This window comes from Palaemon carinicauda, unplaced genomic scaffold (genome assembly GCF_036898095.1).
Source record: "Palaemon carinicauda isolate YSFRI2023 unplaced genomic scaffold, ASM3689809v2 scaffold128, whole genome shotgun sequence".
In the NCBI taxonomy this organism is placed as follows: domain Eukaryota; kingdom Metazoa; phylum Arthropoda; class Malacostraca; order Decapoda; family Palaemonidae; genus Palaemon; species Palaemon carinicauda.
Window position 1 is genome coordinate 106,177 of NW_027168793.1, and position 18,824 is coordinate 125,000.

The window sequence follows — 18,824 nt, forward strand, 5'->3', positions numbered from 1 at the left end:
TTCAGCGTTATGAAGCTTCATCTGTGGTGGATAATGGGGGAGGGTGGGCTGTGGCACCCTAGCAGTACAAGCCGAACTCAGTTGAGTCCCTTGTCAGGCTGGGAGGAACGTAGAGAGGAGAGGTCCCCTTTTTTGTTTCATTTGTTTGATGTCGGCTACACCCAAAATTGGGGGAAGTGCCTTGGTATATGTATGTATGTATGTATTAGTTTTCTAATCTAATTTTTTAAAAAATTTTTGGCATCACTTGTATCAAATTATAACAAGTTAGTAAACTAGGTTAGGGTATATTTCTTAGACGTTACTACTCTATGCCAAAGTTGTTAAATTAATCTATATGTGCATAAAAAAATATTATAATGATAGAAGGATTAATAAAATGCAACAAAAAGTAATTTTAAGACTTATATTAAACAATGACATATACAGAACATGATATCTAAATTTAAAAATGTATCACATGACTGTGGTTACCAAAATTTCATGACATTCACAAGAGTCTGTTAATGAATCAGCAAACAATAACACCTTCGACTGAAACCAGACTCAAAATGAATTCCATACACTGTACTGTATGTTGTTTTATCTTTTCGAAAGTAATATCTCTTAAATATCATGACCTGGGAACCAAACTTACCATTACTGTTTAGAGGTAAATAATTTGTTCATCTTTAAAAGAAAATACAGTAGTTTGAATGTATTTGAACCACTGTACAAAAACTTTTGGGAATTGAATTTCTTTATAAAAATACTTTCCTTATTACTCTTGTTCTAATAAAAGTAACTCAAAAATTTGATTTTTTTCCTAGCACATAAACGAAACACTTAGGATACTTTACATGATAATCACTAATGCTAATATTCTATGAAAATAAAATGTATGAGGATGCAAATGATATAGCATCTGTTGACATGACGGAGAATGTAAGAAGTTACCATATAAAAGGACATTTCTCTCTTAAAACTTTAACTCCATATTTCTCCCATTCTGCTTGTTGTATCCACAATTCACTGCTCCCCTCTAAGCAAGTCATGAGAGCAGCGCCTTTCCACGCCGTCATACTTGGATCCATATCCTTAGCACGAGTGATAATCTCAATTTGTTCTGGAAAATATGAAGTTAACCATATGTTAGTTATGCAAAGTAATGAAAATGGGTTCATGCTAATTTCCACTGACATTATAGAAGAAAACAGTCATTATTATTATTATTATTACTAGCCAAGCTCCAACACTAGTTGGAAAGGCAAGATGCTATAAGCCCAAGGGCTCCAATAGGGAAAAATACCTCAGTGAGGAAAGGAAATAAGGAAATACATAAATGATGTGAACAAATTAACAATAAATCATTATTTTAAAAAAAAAAAGCTGATAAAGAGTGCACAACAAAACAACACAACAGTAGATCGAAGCTGCGACAAAGGAATGAGGCGCCAGAGACATACGAGGGCACCGTAAGGTGAGAGGATATGTAACGGCTCCTCACTTATCCTTCCCCTTAGTGGAATAGACTGGGTAAAGTCTATTGGGGGTGCAGATATCCATGGTTATCTTCGGATACGTCCCTGATTATACACGATATCGTCGGATAGTCGTTCCGGGAGTTAGAACCCCGTGATAACTGACGGTAATTCTCTTATTATATCAATCGCAGAAATATTATACAATAGGAAGCAGCTGAACGGACCTTCCATCAGGACGACATGGCTATCTCACCCAAAAATAGATTTTTCCTACGTCAAAATCCGTTTTTTATACTATACAGTACATGGAAAACTGCTCTTTTTCTCTGTTATAAGGAATCAGGGAGGGATATTAGGATTTTCTATATTCTGTATGAATGAGTATCCTTTTGATATGAATGTAAACTGTTGCGATGAATATAATTCTTTTTCAAACTTAAAAAGCATAGATAGGGGTCTAAATGGAAGACTGTCCATAAAATAATCTTACTATACTAAATAAAAAACTTACTTTTAGAAAGTAATTTACTATTATTGGTGCTATGTTCAATTACTGTATGGTAACTGAGCTGATATAAGAATTCTTTAATATTCAAAATCTTTATAAATATTTCCTTATTAATTTGGAATGCTTGTAGTGAAGGAGAATATTTCTTTAAAATTTGTATTTAAAAAATCAAAGGATATTATGATTCATCTACTGTTTTTTTGGGCTGGAGCCATGTTGTCCAGATGGAAGTTCCTCTAGGCAGCTTTCTACTTGGGATATTTCTTGTGAGTGATATACCAGAGAATTTTACCTGTAGATGTATCACAGGGAGCAAATATCCCGAATGATATCGTGTATGTAACAGGGACGTGTTTAAAACAACCACGACTTTCCTTCACCCGAATAGAGTTAACTTTGTCTCGAAGGATACGAGATAGAATTGGATACATGTGAGAGCAGTTACAACTCCAATACCAGTGTGTTACTGTAAACAGGTTTGCTGGTTCTCCATTCCTTCTTGCAGTGCCATATTGATTGCTTGTTTTGTCTAGTTTTTGTGTGATTTTGGGATTATGGATGCTTCTGCTTCATCTGCAATGGTTGAGTACAATACCCTTTTTTGGTGGAGAATTTCGCATCTCCCCCCTTGTTTTTTGCACAATGCATCTGTTTTTTGCCTCGCCCACGCCGCATGGTCGAAGCCAGCAGCTCATATTTTTTAATTCCTGTGCTTTATAAGAATTTCTTAGCTAGCCTTAGTGTGTTGCATATACATACTTTTACAATTGTGGTATTATTCTTGGCTAGACATTTGGTTTATTGCATGCTCGTCTTACCTGGTCTATGGCCTAGGCTAACTATTTACCCATAGTCTATGGCCTAGGGTAGCTAATTTTTCTGTCCCCACACTCCCCTTCTTGCCACATAACTGTATGGTTCTCGTGATGGTTGGCACACCCCTCTGTCTCTGTTTTTGGAAAGGCGGCATTGGTTGAGGGAACTTGTTCCCTTTGCCTAGACTCTGTTGATCCCTTACACCAAAACTAACTCTGTCTTAATATCGACAGGTAGATCTTCCTTTCCTGCTGCCTTACCCTTCTTCTAGGCTATTATCCTTAGTCTTTGGCTAAGTGGCAGATGGTTCCGCCTAACCATTTTATAAGGTTCCCTTCCCTTTCCCCCTCCATGTTAGACTTAGTCCCCCTTGCCGTGGTACTCAGGTTCCTAGCGATGTATTAGTTCTCTCTGCCAACTCAGCGGTCGCTTCTTGGTAGCCGGCTGCTCCTTCTCCTTCCTGGTTAGGCTGCGGTTTCTTCCTGGCTGTGGAACTACAGGTCCTTTGCCTAGTCTGCCTTTCCCTGGCATTTGAGGATCCCTTGATTGCTATGTATCTGTCAGCCTACTCCTACATAGGTAAAGGAACTAGATCCTTAAAAGGAACCTTTTTTTCTTGCCGCCTTAGCAGTCGCCTTGTTTCTGGTAGACAGCTTCCTCCTCTTAGGCTATGTCTCTCTCGATGTGGAGCCTCGGCTCCTTTGTCCGGTCGGAATTTCCCTGGCTTGAGGGGTACCACATTGGCATATTTTTCAGACTTGACGAATTGAGCGTCTTTAGCCCTAGATGTGAGTAGGCTGGGGATCTCCTCCTCTTTTAGTAGGGGAGAGCTTTCCCCATGCCGCCTTGGACTTGTAGGTGGTGTCTACACCCTTTAATGTCTTCCACAAGAGATTTCCTTCCCTCCTCTATCTCTATTTGGGAATTTTATTAGTATTGCTGAAATATTTAAAGTATTATGAACAGTCTCTTAACCTTACCCAGCGTATATTAGACGATAGCTTATAAATAAGCTGTCGTTATATAATATCTCTTCCAATCATATTCGAGGGACATTATCCTCTAAACTGATCGAGTGGATACCTCCTAGTTGCCAGGAATTTCATTGGATTCGCAAATTCTTTGTATTCTGGCCATTTCAGACGGCTCTCATTAATTTTAATGGGCAGAACCTCATTATTTATAAATCTAATGTTAACAACTAGGCAAGTGGCAGTCAGATTTACCAGTTAACCATTTTTATCTGGTCTACCCATTTCCTTTTACCCTCTGACTAGTTTCCTATGGGATTGTCTACCAATTGCTGACTTAGCAATGCCTATTTACCGCGCTGCGTCGACGTACCTGACGGGTAATGAAAGGTTAGTCCATGGTCCCAGGTCGGCAATACACAGCTGCCTCCTTAGGCATAGCTGTTGCCGCCTTAGGTCGAATGGTATCTGATTTTGCCACCTCAGGTTGCCTGATTGATTGATTTTGGGGAAAAAGTGTTCTATTGGTATGAATCTTTTTCTTTCCCTCAATTTTACTATGCTATGGGAATTCATTTGGAATTCTGAGCTATTTGGCGTGAGCTTCCATTGTAGTGTGGCCTTAGCCGTAGCAGTAGAGTTGATTTCACTTTCGAGGAATGTTATTTCCAGTTTTATATATTCAATAATTGAAGAAATGTGAGATATTTTCCATATGCATTGATAGGTAGCCAACAATCCCTTATTCATTCATTACATCAAAGACCTACAGTATATTACTATCTTGATAAATTATTTCTTGGTTGTCCTAATGGTTCATAACGATATGTCCTAGAATACCTAGAAACGAATGTATGTCATTATGAACCACTGGATTCTGAACGACATCTAAAAGACTCAAAACTCATTACCGGTACTTTAATTTGCTAATATTGATATAATTTCACATTACAGAAAAGCTGTGATGAAATCACTGAATTTCTTACCTGGTCTGTACGCGACAGGAATCTGAAGTGCCAACCTATTCTGTAGCCATTTTCCTAAACTTTTGAATTTTGCTCCACCGCCAACAATAAGAATGCTGCTGTACATTTTACGCTTCATTTCATCAGTCGCTAAATATAAAAAAAGAAAAGAAAATATAGAAAATTTCTATTCATGACATACACAATACCTAACTATAAAATCAAGAGTACAATATATAATAGCATTCATCAGTTTTATCTTAAATTACAAGTACATTTTTCTAAATATTGTCTGAATAAGTACTGTAGAAAAACAACCATGAAAATAGTTCAGTTAAATACCACACATTGTGAATGAATTCAGGTAATCTTGCAAAATAATAACTTTGCCATACATGCTACCCCATCAGGCAATAAACAACCAAATGTGTATTCAAAGGAATGATTTTTTAAAATTGCCACTATCCCTATTGTTATTATTACAAGCCTATCTGCAATCAAAGTTAGAAAAGCAGAATGCTACAGAATCTAAGTCTCTAATAGGGAAAGTAGCAAAGTTTGGAAAGAAAAGAGAAAAGAATAATCAACTATTACCATTATTACTATTATTATTATTATTATTATTATTATTATTATTATTATTATTATTATTATTATTACTAGATTAGCTACAATTCTGGTTGGATAAGCAGGATGCTATAAGCCCAAGGGCTTCAACAGGGAAAATAAAATAGCTCACTGAGGAAAGGAAATAAGGAAACAGATAGAACAGTGTGCCTGAGTGCACCCTCAAGCAAGAGAACTCTAATCCAAGACAGTGGAAGACCATGGTACAGAGGTTATGATACTACCCAAAATTAGATAACAATAGTTTAATTTTGGAGTTTCATTATCCTAGAAGAGCGGCTTACCATAGCTAAAGTCTCTGTTCTACCCTAACCAAGAGGAAAGTAACCACTGAACAATTACAGTATAGAACAGCAATGTGTAGAAAATAGAAATCCACTCTTGATGGCATTTGTGGACTATGAAAGTCTTTGATAGTGTGCACCAGCCAATTTTGCCGAGAGTCTTGCGTTATTATGGAGTTCCTCTTGAATATGTAAATTTGATTATGTCTGTTCATGAGCATGGCAAGTGCAAAGTTAATGTCAATGAAGTCCTAGCAAATGAATTTCCAGTGAACAATAAGGTTCTCCAAGGGAATATGCTATCACCTATGTTGTTTATCCTCTTTATGGACTTTGTAATCCATGGAACAGTTGGGATGACAGAGAAGGATTGGACTGGATTGGTAACAGTAAATTAGCAAACCTAGAGTATACTGGGGATGCTGTCCTTATCAGCAAAATGCCACAGGACTTGCAAAGCTTGCTTACTAGAATGAATGAAATACCACATGAAGTTGAGCTTGCGATAAATAGAAGAAAGACAGATGAGGAGGAGAACGGAATATGCAAAGGAAGATGAAATATCATTGGAAGGAGAAAGGATTAATGAGGTGGAATCATTTAAATATTTAGGAACTATGATCCCTAAATAGTGTAAATATCACCTTTATTCTTAAATACTGTTATTGCTATGATTGCTACTACGGTTTTTCTATTTTTATGCTTAAAAAATAATAAGGGTACAAAACATTGAAGGACATTTTACACAATCTACGTTGTGTAATAGCTGATCGTAACAGAATTGGTGGCCTGTCCAGGATTTGAATTGTTATCCTTTTTGAAATTAAGAGATTGCTCATTAATTAAACTTTTGTCACTTGTACAAAATAGCCAGCAGACATGTCAGAGTTTAACACATCTGAGTTTTTTTTTTCTTTTTTTTTTGACAAATTTTGTGATGATTCATAAATTGAAAAGTTATATGACTAAAAGAAATCCAGCTTAGTAAATTTAGTCAAATAACTTGAGCATAATGTTGAAAACTTGCAGAAAAATGATGATGTTGAAATATTTGTTAGTTGAACTTTTGGCTGAAGATGAGGTGTTACCTCAAGATGCATTGGATTTAGGGGTTTTCGGTCCATCAGCTTTATGAACAGAAAGACTTAAGAAGTTCATTTAAGAGAGAAAGAGTTGGAAGCTTAGTCTGAGCACGAGAGAAGGGAAGCTGAGTTTCAAAGTGATCAATTTACAAGATGAGCAGAACTAAGGATAGGGAAGTTCAAATAAAGCTTCATGAGACTAATATGCAAAAAGAGTTAGAACTTGAAAAAATTAAACAGGCTAATTCTAATGATGCCGATAAATCTAGGTCAGACATTTCAACGAAGATAGAGTTGTACCTCCTTTTATTGAAAAGATTTTAGACGAATATTTTGTATGTTTTGAAAGAAATGCTAAAAAATGTAAGAAGCCAACCAAAAATTGGGTGTAAAGTTGTCAGGACTTTTATGTGGCAGGGAATATAAAGTCTGTGCTTCCATTCCTGAGGATAGAGTTGATGATTATGAATTCTTAAAAAATACTATTTTGCAGGCATATGAACTAACCCCAGAGGCTTATAGAATGAAGTTTAGGAGTTGGACAAAACAAAACAAGCAAACTGATATAGAATTTAGTAGGGAACAACCAGATTGGTTTGATAAATGGTATAAGGAAGCAAAATGTCAGGATGATTTTAAAGGATTAAGGGAAATTGTTTTATCTGAGCAGTTTAAAAATTTAGTGAGAATATCACAAATTTTAAGTAATTTGTATTTTTCCTAACAGTACTTACCTCGAACTACTTTCTTAGGAGTATCTGGGATCTCCTCCCAACCGACCAGAGTTTTGTGTAGTTTACCCTAGTCCCGTTTTCTATGAGGGGTAACCTCAGGTGGAGTGATACACGCCCTGAGGCTAACCCCAGGTCAGAGAGCATGCTTGCTCAGGTCTCGATCTCCAGTAAGTTCTTGATAGCTTAGGTATCTATGAAGTCCACCAAGGCACTCGGGGTAGGATGGGCGGGCCATTACCCGAAAGTAGTTCGAGGTAAGTACTGTTAAGAAAAATACAAATTACTTAAAATTTGTGATTTGTTCCAACACGGAGTACTTACCTCGAACTACTTTCTTAGGAGACTTATACCTTAGGAGGTGGGAGTGTCCTTCAGGACCTAGAGACCGTGACGAGAATAGAAGGTAAACCTAGGTAGGAGACTAGGTTCTGCTGACCTCAAAGAAAACACGAGAAAATAGGGAAAACTACGCAAAAAACCATCTTAGTGTCTAAGTAACTCACTTCTGCAAGAATCCTAGGAGACATGTCCTTCCAATGATAGTGTATCCCATGACAGTTTCAGGGGGCTACCCGAGTCATTTCCGGTAAGGGAATAGGGGAAGGAAGAACAAGGGGGCTCAGGAAGGAACCTGTGTCTCTTGGACTTACTACCCGCAGTTACCACTGGGGCTACACCTTTAAACCGTTTGGAGCACGGAAATGACGGGACTGAGCGAGAACCCGCCCAGGGACTTTCTCGAGTAGTCCTTCAAGCAGTGAGCCGTAAAGGTCAACTGGTTAGACCAAGTACCTGCCCTCAGGATTTGGCCCACTGCTATGTTTTTCTCAAACACCAAAGAAGTATTTAGACCCCTAATGCCATGGGGTCTGGGCTTTCCTGGAAAGGGGGCCCCTGCACTACTGTAGGGCCTGACGATCACTTGCCTTATCCAGAAGGAGAAAGTGTTCTTGGAGACTGGCTTCTTCACAGTCCCGAGGAAAATGAACAGACACTTGATCTCGGGATGAAGTCTAGCTGTCCTCTCAAAATACTGCCATACTGCAAGTCCCTCGGGTTGTCCGAGTGAGGGATAGCTGCCACTGAGAACCCTTCCACTTTGGGGTTCCAAACAGCTGGATTCTGAGTCTTGGCTACGAAGGAGGGTAAGCATCTGAAAGTAGTTTCTCGCCAGCCCTTCGAGTGTGAGATCTCGTACGACAGGCCAAGAATCTCACCTACTCTTTGCTGATGCCAGAGCTAAATGAAAGACTGCCTTGAGGGTGAGCTCCTTGTCTAGAATGTCTTTTAGAGGCTCGAAGGGAGGTTCCAAAAGCATCTTCAAGTACCCTAGCCACATCCCCCTGGGGCACTCTAATGGCTTGGGGGGAAAACGACTGCTCGAAGCTCTTGAAGAGCGTCGAGATCTACCTAGAGGCACCCAGGTCTATGTCCTTCAGGAGGAAGACTTGGGATGGACATGCCCACTTCATCCCTGAGATAGACCAGGAAGTCTGCTATCTCGTGAATGGAGGCCCCTAACGGCCTGATGTTCTTCGAGGAGCACCCCTTAGGAAAGGTAGCCCACTACGCCTGGTACACCTCGACTGACGAACGCCTCAGGTACCCTGACATCCTTGATGCCGTCCTCGACAGAAATCCTTCCTTTTTCAGGAGACGCTCGATAACCTCCACGCGTGAAGGAGGGACCAGGGGTTTTCGTTGAACCTCTGGAAGTGAGGCTGCCGGAGAAGGTCTGGTCTGCCTGGAAGTGGCCCAGGTGTAAGGCGTGCTAGTTTCTTTAGATCCGCGAACCACTCTCTCTCTGGCCACCAGGGTGCTACCAAAGTCACCCACAGGTTGGCCGTCCGTCTGATTGGAAGGCGTCCTCGAACGCTGCTGCTGGATCTGGCACAGTAAAACAAATCACGGGGAGCTGTGCGTTTAGTCTCGTGGCGAAGAGGTCTATCACCGGCGAGCCCCACTTCAGGGAGAGGGTTTTGACCACTTCTGGGTGTAGGGACCACTCGGGCCCTACCACTTGACCCATCCTGTTGAGGCCGTAGGCCAGGACGTTCCTCTTCCCCGGAGAGAACCTGGCTTAAAAATTGATTTGTTCCACTTCAGCCCATTCTAGGAACTCCATCGTGAGACTGCACCGTTCCTTCGACTTCAGTCCTCCTTGCTCTTTCACATAGGCCACCACCGTGGCGTTGTCGCACCCCGGAGCCACGGAGCTTCCCCAGGGTAGATGGACGAACTCTAGGCACGCTCTTTGTACGGTCCTCATCTCCAGCACGTATATGCGCAGGTTCGTCTCCTCGACTTCCCATTTACCTTTTGCCGTTTTGTCGAGAAGATGGGCACCCCAGCTCTCCTTGGATACGTCCGTGAACAGGAGCATCTCCGGAGGGTCGGTAGCAAAGGCCATTCCCTTGAGGGTGTTCGTTCCGATTGCCACCACCCCAGGACTTTCTTCGTCTCCGGGGACACCAGGACTATCTTGTGCGGGGAGTCCTATCAGTCTTTGCCAGTCCTTGGCTCTCCTGGGCTGGCCCGACAGGAAGGGCCAGAGTATCTGTTTCAGGGTGCCCAGTTTCTCTGCGGAGGGGAAGGCCCTCGCCATCCAGGAGTCTAGAACCAACCCTAGGTAGGTCATCCTGGTGGAGGAAATCAGCCGGGACTTCTCCAGGTTGATGATGATACTCAAGACATTGCAGAACTGCAGGAGCTTCTCGCCTTGCTCCCTCAGTACTTCCTCTGTGACTGAAAGCAACAACCAGTCATCTAGGTACCGAATCTGGCGGACGTCCTGTTCGTGCGCCCAGCCTGAAACTGTTGCGAAGACCTTCGTGAAGCCCTGAGGGCTATCGACAGTCCGAAGCATAGGGTTTTGAACTGCAACGTTTTGGTACTCCATTTTACCCTTAGGAACCTCCTGTTGGAGGGATGAACAGGGACCTTGAAGTAGACGTCTTTGAGGCCTATGGACCTCATGAAGTCCTCCTCTTTCAAGGTCGCTAGGACCGGCTTCGGAGTGTCCATCTTGAAGTCGGTGTTGCACTCGAATTGTTGAGGTGTGAAAGGTCTATGACCGGTCTCCAGAACCCTGTCGCCTTCTCCACCAGGAAGAGCCTGTTGTAGAACCCTGGACTCTGTTTCTCGACTGGTTCTACTGCCCCTTTCACCAGCATTGCCGAGCCTTCTTCCTGCAATACTGCTACTCTCAAGGGGTCCTTGGGTGCCAACCACTCCGCCTGTTGATCTGGAATAATATGTGGGGGTCCGCTAGGAAGGGCAGCCTGTACCCCTCCTTTAGTACTGCTACGGTCCACGGATCCGCTCCGTGGTCCCGCCATGCTTGCCAAGATCGTTTAAGGCATCCCCCCACCTGAGGCGCCGGCAGGAGTAGGGGGCCTCCCCTCCTAACTCCTTCGAGAGCAGCGGCCTGAACGCCCTCTCCTGGAGCCCGAGTAGGAGGGTCTGAAGGTTAACTGAGGAGTCGAAGCTCCCCTACGGGAAGCAAGGCAAGGGAAAGATTACGTGTGCCAACTTCTACATCCGACGGGCGGACGGAGCCGAAGAGGCACTGGGCAAAGGTGAGGGGGTCTTTCTCCAGCGGCCACTGAGGCAGGCACTGGAGAGGCAATAGCCCTGTTCGACTCGCTAGGGGGAAAACCACTTTGCCTTCGTCACGGATGGAGCCGTCAGGAACGGGGGTAGCCATCATGGGTCTACCCCCTCCCGGGGAAAACCGTGGGGTTTAAGTACCCTGCCATGTCAGCGGCCGCCTCCGATGCTTGGATGGGGCTGGCCGGGACGATGGCACGGCTGGCTCCATCACGGATGGAGCCCCCGGGACGGAGGTAGCCCTCATGGGTGTGTCAGCGGCTACTTCCAATGCTTGGGTGGGGCAGGCCGGGACGATGGAGCGGCTATCTCCATCACGGATGAACCCACTGGGACGGAGGTAGCCGTCATGGGTCTACCCCCTCCCGGGGAAATCCGTGGGGTTTAAGTACCCTGCCATGTCAGCGGCCGCCTCCGATGCTTGGATGGGGCTGGCCGGGACGATGGCACGGCTGGCCCCATCACGGATGGAGCCGCCGGGACGGAGGTAGCCCTCATGGGTGTGTCAGCGGCCACCTCCAATGCTTGGATGGGGCTGGCCGGGACAATGGAGCGGCTATCTCCATCACGGATGAAGCCACTGGGACGGAGGTAGCCGTCATGGGTCTGCCCCCTCCCGGGGAAATCCGTGGGGTTTAAGTACCCTGCCATGTCAGCGGCCGCCTCCGATGCTTGGATGGGGCTGGCCGGGACGATGGCAAGGCTGGCTCCATCACGGATGGAGTCGCCGGGACGGAGGTAGCCATCATGGGTGCGTCAGCAGCCACCTCCAAAGCTTGGATGGGGCTGGCTGGGACGATGGAGCGGCTATCTCCATTACGGATGAAGCCACTGGGACGGAGGTAGCCGTCATGGGTCTACCCCCTCCCGGGGAATCCGTGGGGTGTCAGCACCCTGGTATACCAGCGGTTGACCACGAAGCCTGAATGGAGCTGTCGTGGTACTGGGTATAGATGCCATGCTGCTGGGTCGAGCCAGCGGCTACCTCTGCTGGAAGGATGGAGCTCCTGCAGAGATCCATGGAGCTGCGGGCTTCCCCGAGCTGGCTGGTTGGTTCCTTCGTTCAGGGCGGGCCATCGAAGAACCGGAGGCCGGTTCAAGGCTGCCAGTCCGAAGGGGCGACTCTCTCCACTGGGCGGGAGGAGTGGGAACCTTCGCGGGCTTATGCCTGTCGACCGAGACCTGGCTGTCGAAGTCTTGGAGGCTGGGACACGGCTGCCAGACCGAAGGGGCAACTCTCCGCTGGGCGGAAGGAGTCGGAACCCTCGCGGACTTATGCCGGTCTGCCAGAGCCTGCTGTAGGGTCGCCGGGGTTCACATCGAAGGACGGGCACCGCCATCGAAACGGAGGCCTCCGTCCTGGGTCCAACAACTCTTCCGGAGGTTCTCGTATCTGCGGGCCTGCCCGTTGAGGAAAGCAGAGGGCTGCGCTCGTGACGAGCTAGGTGGCCTTTGGAGGTCAGGACTCGGCTGCCAGACCGAAGGGGCAACTCTCTCCGCTGGGCGGATGGAGCCGCAACCTTCGCGGACTTACTCCTGTCAACTGGAACCTGCCATGATGAGTCCCTCCGTCGGGTGCCGCTGCTGCCAGAGGAGTATCTATCCGGGGAGCTCGTCCTCGGACGCCAACTTGAAGGGCCCGGCGCCGCAGCTAGCTCCAGCAGCCTGTCGAGGTGAACCACCACCTACTCACTACTCTTGGGGGATCTTGAGCGCCGACTCTCGTGGCGCGACCTCGAGGGGGAGCGAGAATGCGACAACTTCTTGCGGGACTTCTCCCTTCGTCTCTTGAGCTTCCTCAGCGCCTCGTCTTGGGGGGGGAACCCACGCAATGGGGTCCGACGGCGGAGAAGGCTCCTTCTCGGCGACGTCCTCGGCTGCAGAAGTGACTGAAAAACACGCCAAAGAGGCTGGAGAAGAATTAGGGACATTTTTCCCCCACATGGGGTCATCAGAGGAGACATGGCCTACTTGCACCAAGACTACGTCTCCCATACACACTCCCGCCCCTCCCTCAGGCCCCTCACTCGTCTGGAACGATGCCACAACCCCACTATCCTCAAGATCAGACTCTTGGAGAAGGGCCGCGGGCGTCTTCCCCGCAACGGACTTACCTCGTCCCCTACTCTGGGTAGGGGAGGGTGGTAGGGAAGCTCTGTCAGACGAGACGCCCGGCGAAGCAAGGGAAGAAGGGACGCTAGGCTTCTTAAGCGACCTCTTTGTAGCCTACTTCTTCTTGGTGCTATACCGCACCTACTCAGACTCCTGGGGAAGAGCAATGACCCTCTTCCCCACAACTGACTTACTTCGTCCCCTACTCTGGGTAGAGGAAGGTGGCTGAGAAGTTCCATTCGACGAGGCATCGGGAGAAGTAAGCGGAGAGGAGAGGCTCGTCTTCCTATGTGACTTCTTGGACGCCTTCTTCTTCTTGGTGCCGAAGCGCACTCACTGCACCTCGTTCCAGGACTCACACTCCGGACACGTGTCTGTAGGAGAACATAAGCTGCCCCTACACGACGAACACAGAGGATAAGGAAAGGGTATAGAATGAACACAATGGGTCCACGTGGGGACCGCGTAAGACACAAAAGGGGGGTCAGGGACACAAAGGGTCGCACTGGGTAAGGAGAGAGCGTCGAGATGTTATCGCAACGCGACCAGAGAACTTACTGGAGATTGAGACCTGAGCAAGCATGCTCTCTGACCTGGGGTTAGCCTCAGGGCGTGTATCACTCCGCCTGAGGTTACCCCTCATAGAAAACGGGACTAGGGTAAACTACACAAAACTCTGGTCGGTTGGGAGGAGATCCCAGATACTCCTAAGAAAGTAGTTCGAGGTAAGTACTCCGTGTTGGAACAAATTAAGGTTTATTTGAATGAGAAAAAGTTATCCACCCATCGTGAAACAGCCGTATGTGCTGATGATTATGTTCTAGCTCACAGGGATTCAAGGTTATATGATAAAAAGTTTAATAGGTCAAAAGAATATAGGGACAGTAATAGACACACAAGTACAGATGTTGTAGATAAAAAGTCTACAGCAGTTCTGATTCTCATGTCAAATCTCAAAGCAGCAGTTTGAATAGCAAATCAACTATTAGCAGTTCTGTAATGTGTAATTATTGTAAGAAACCAGGTCATACGGTGTCTGAATGCTTCAAGTTGAAGAAAAAAGAAGCTATGACTGTGGCTCATACTCTACCAAAGTCTCGCTATAGTGCGCTACCAGTAAAGGTTAACACTAGATGACACGTTTTTAACCCTGGAACGGTACGGTGGGTCGTCCGCGACCCCGAGCGTAAAAAAAAAAGAGGTTTTTCTCACGTGACTCACCCCCGTGACTGAATTTGTGGGTGATCGACCTGCAGTAGGTGTCTCGCCTACACGCTCTAGTAGTGTCCAGATGTGCATTGCTGTAGCTGTACTCCTTCCCCGATTTCTGAGACGCGTCGGGGTCGAGCACGACCGAGTTTACCCTTCTAAGGTAATTTGCATAATTATCAAAATTATTACGTATTATGAAATTGTCGTAGAATGGTGCAACTTGTATAGGTTATCAGTTGTGGAAAGTCTTGGTGGATTGTTTGGCTACCATGTGCATGATTTTTTTTTTAGTTAAAATGTCGTTCATCACCACGAGGACCATTTTACCGCGAGTGCCCCTTTTTCATTTTTTTTCATTTTTTGCCAAGTCATTTTTCCGTAAGATATTGCCAAATAGTGTCGTAAAACTTTTGCTTTTTTAGTGTTGGAAAGTGTGTCTAGATGATCTGGCTACCCATGCGTGACTTTGTTTTTGTCAGATACGACGTAGTTATTGGTATATTGGGTATTTAACTGCGGTTGCCAATTTCTGTTTTTTTCAATATTTGTAAAAATTTACTACGTAGTAAGGAATTGCCGTATATTATTGATTTTTTTTTCATGTTTATGTGTTAGAAAGTGTGCTTTGATGGTTGGGCTAACACGTGCATGTCTTTTTTTTTTATCTGAGATGCCGTATATTAGAATGTTGGGCCTTTTACCGCGAGTGCCCCTTTTTCATTTTTTTTCATTTTTTTGCCAAGTCATTTTTCCGTAAGATATTGCCAAATAGTGTCGTAAAACCTTTGCTTTTTTAGTGTTGGAAAGTGTGTCTAGATGATCTGGCTACCCATGCGTGACTTTGTTTTTGTCAGATACGACGTAGTTATTGGTATATTGGGTATTTAACTGCGGTTGCCAATTTCTGTTTTTTTTCAATATTTGTATAAATTTACTACGTAGTAAGGAATTGCCGTATATTATTGATTTTTTTTTTCATGTTTATGTGTTAGAAAGTGTGCCTTGATGGTTGGGCTAACACGTGCATGTCTTTTTTTTTATCGGAGATGCCGTATATTAGAAGGTTGGGCATTTTTCCGCGAGTGCCCCTTTTTATTTGTTTTGCATTATTTTGCTTAGTCATGTTACCGTAAGGAATTGGCAAGTAGTGTCGCAAAACATATATTTTTATAGTGTTGGAAAGTGTTTCTAGATGATCTGGCTACCCATTCCTATTTTTTTTTTAGCCAGATATAGCGTATATATAGGTATGTGTTCGATTTTCCTGTGATTGCCATTTTTTCGTTTTTTCCCATTTCTTTCAAAATTACTACGTACTAAGGAACTATCACAGAGTAATGATTCATTTAGATGTTTATTTGTCGGAAAATGTGCCTTGATGGTTTGCCTAGTACGTGGCTGAAATTTTTTTTTCTGAAATGCGTATAATAAAATGTTGGCCATTTTTCCGCGAGTGCCCCTTTTTATTTGTTTTTCATTTTTTTACTTAGTCATGATACCGTAAGGAATTGGCAAGAAGTGTCGCAAAACTTATATTTTTATAGTGTTGGAAAGTGTTTCTAGATGATCTGGCTACCCATGCCTATCTTTTTTTTGGCCAGATATGGCGTATATATAGGTATGTGTTCGATTTTCCGGTGATTGCCATTTTTTCGTTTTTTCCCATTTCTTTCAAAATTACTACGTACTAAGGAACTATCACAGAGTAATGATTCATTTAGATGTTTATTTGTCGGAAAATGTGCCTTGATGGTTTGCCTAGTACGTGGCTGAAATTTTTTTTTTCTGAAATGCCGTATATCAGAATGTTGGCCATTTTTCCGCGAGTGCCCCTTTTTATTTGTTTTGCATTTTTTTGCTTAGTCATGTTACCGTAAGGAATTGGCAAGTAGTGTCGCAAAACTTGTATTTTTATAGTGTTGGAAAGTGTTTCTAGATGATCTGGCTACCCATGCCTATCTTTATTTTTAGCCAGATATGGCGTATATATAGGTATGTGTTTGATTTTCCTGCGATTGCCACTTTTTCGTTTTTTCCCATTTCTTTCAAAATTACTACGTACTAAGGAACTATCACAGAGTAATGATTCCTCTAGATGTTTATTTGTCGGAAAATTTTGTTTACTTCTTTTTTGATTGAATATCATCAAATTTTTTTAGCTAAAATATTATATTGTTTTACATTTTTTTTTTTCGATTTTATTTCCCTTCAAAAAATTTTTTTTGGGTCAGAATTTTAATTTTATAGTCGAAAATCATCGACAATTATCCAGCAACCCACCATACAATTTTTATGCATATCCAAGAATAATTAGATTAGTAAATAACACCTTGAAATTGACATACCCTTCCTACATTTCAAGTGGCAGATTAGGGAGTCTGAGTCAGTGTGGTTGGCGGCCATTTTGTGGACATATCCGAAGCGTAAGTTGCCCTATCTATATATATTCTTGTTCCCTATAGAATTTGTGATATTTTGGTATATTTTTACCTGCATAAATATCATATTATATATTAAATATATGTATTTTTTTTACGAAATTTCTAAGTACTCAAAAAATTACCTTTAGATATGGCCCCTGATATAAATGTAATTTACAAAATAATGAAGATTTTTTTACATATTTCTATTTTAGGATAACATATGTTTATTCCCTAAAAAAATTAGCCACTTCCTATTTCATTTGGGTACCCAAAAAAATTCATGAAATTTGGACAAATTATTTTGGCCAAAAAAAGTTACCCTTTTTTTCTCATTTCAGATCTTCACCTCCATGGGTCTGACTTCATCCAAAATACATCAAGATGTGTCCTAAACATTCAAGAATCAATTCCTAAAAGGATTTGTGTATATATGTATAAACTTTTTTTTTTATGAATTTTTATGTAAGGTCTTTTTTTTCTACTTAATTTTTTAAAATATTTATAATAAATAGTTTTTCTGCAGATGAGTAGTATTTATCTTTACAGTTGTTTTAAGCATTCATTGAAGTTTTTTTTGGCAAAAGAAAAAAGGAGGTTACTGCAAAAACTGATTTTTCAAGAATTTTTTTTGGCGTCGGGGTCGCTCGCGTCCGAGTATACCCTTAAAGGGGTGTCCGAGGAGCGTACCTATCCAGGGTTAACAAGAAACCTATTAATTCCAGTGTTTGTTCCAGACCAGTTGATAAGGTTTTCCAGCCATATTCTGCTGAGGGTCTTGCTAGTGTTGACGTTGCATGACATTGTGTTGATTTTCATGCATATTGTACACTTTCAATGTTTCATGTGCTTTTTCGGCCACATGGGCCACAATCCACATTTATCGAATTTTCTAGAAAATTTGTGGGTAATGTTAGTTAACCATGTCCTTGTCTATGTAGTGCGCTGTCAATGCATGGTTTTTGGTATCCTTTTGAAGCATATTAACTGGGGAAGTTCTTGTTATATTACTTTCATAAATGGAGTAATTGATGTACATGAACTAGGGTAAAATATGTCTCATGAAAGCTGAAAAAAAGTGATTTTTTGGTATAATTTTTGAGTTTTTGTTCTAGATAAAAAACAGTGTATGTGATTACCAGTTGTTACATACAACACCATGCAGCATAGCATTTTGGTCAATTTAGTACTAAATACATCTACTTTGGGTGTCAAACGGCTATTTCCTATGCCCATAAGTACCCTCAATGGGAAAAAATAGGCTTAAGGTAAACAAATTAAAGTGCAAACCTACTCCCTAAATATGCTACTTTTTTCAAAGTGGGTCTTACACTAATAGTTCTGTTAAGTGAATCATGGGATAAATTGCAAAAGGTGATTGAAGATTTGAGTAGAAAAAACACAAATGTAGGACTGAAAATTTATATAAGTATAATTAAGATATTCAATGTAAATGAAGAGACAATAAATAAGGGTTATAGACGAACCTCTAGAGATTGTTAATAACTATACATACTTAGGACAGTCAGTACGCCTGGTGCCTAATACTCTTCCCGCAAAGTATGTATTGTATATCAGTTGTTACAGTGTAATTCAAAAGTGTTTAGTAAGGTGTGGTGAAGGACAGGGAATGCATTCACTCTCAGTATTCTTCATTAAACTTATTTTCCTCAATTTCCTTTGCAAGGTTACTAAGAATAGCAAGTCTATAAATGATATGAGCAATTTGGAACTACAACTATTGCATGTCAAATATACTGGTTAATATTTCTCAATTGCATTACACTTGAGATTCTGGTTTCAATTACCTTAAAAAGACAATTCCAGAATGGTAGAAAATTGAATAACCAAAACTTACGACATCTATCTATGCTGGCAAGAATGGCTTGTTCCAATGAAAATAGTTTTTCCACAGAATTAAATGCAAGAGAGTCGGTGCGTGTAGATGGAGGGACCATTGGCTGATCATCTACAACAATATCTTCTTCTCCTCCATCACCTCCATCTCCACCTCCCGCTTC

The 18,824-nt window shown here is 42.8% G+C and overlaps 1 protein-coding gene across 1 annotated transcript in view; it reads right to left on the reverse strand.

Moving 5' to 3' along the window:
- Positions 1 to 389: 389 nt before the first annotated feature.
- Positions 390 to 18,824, reverse strand: part of LOC137635464 (actin-related protein 8-like) — a 140,353-nt gene continuing 121,918 nt past the window's right edge. The window contains exons 7-9 of the mRNA XM_068367926.1: positions 18,662 to 18,824; positions 4,745 to 4,873; positions 390 to 1,105 (exon numbers count right to left, since the gene is read on the reverse strand). The exon at positions 18,662 to 18,824 is cut by the window's right edge and continues 33 nt beyond it. Of these exons, the coding sequence (XP_068224027.1) occupies positions 933 to 1,105; positions 4,745 to 4,873; positions 18,662 to 18,824 (465 nt within the window). The 3' untranslated portion in view covers positions 390 to 932. The remainder of the gene's footprint in view (positions 1,106 to 4,744; positions 4,874 to 18,661) is intronic.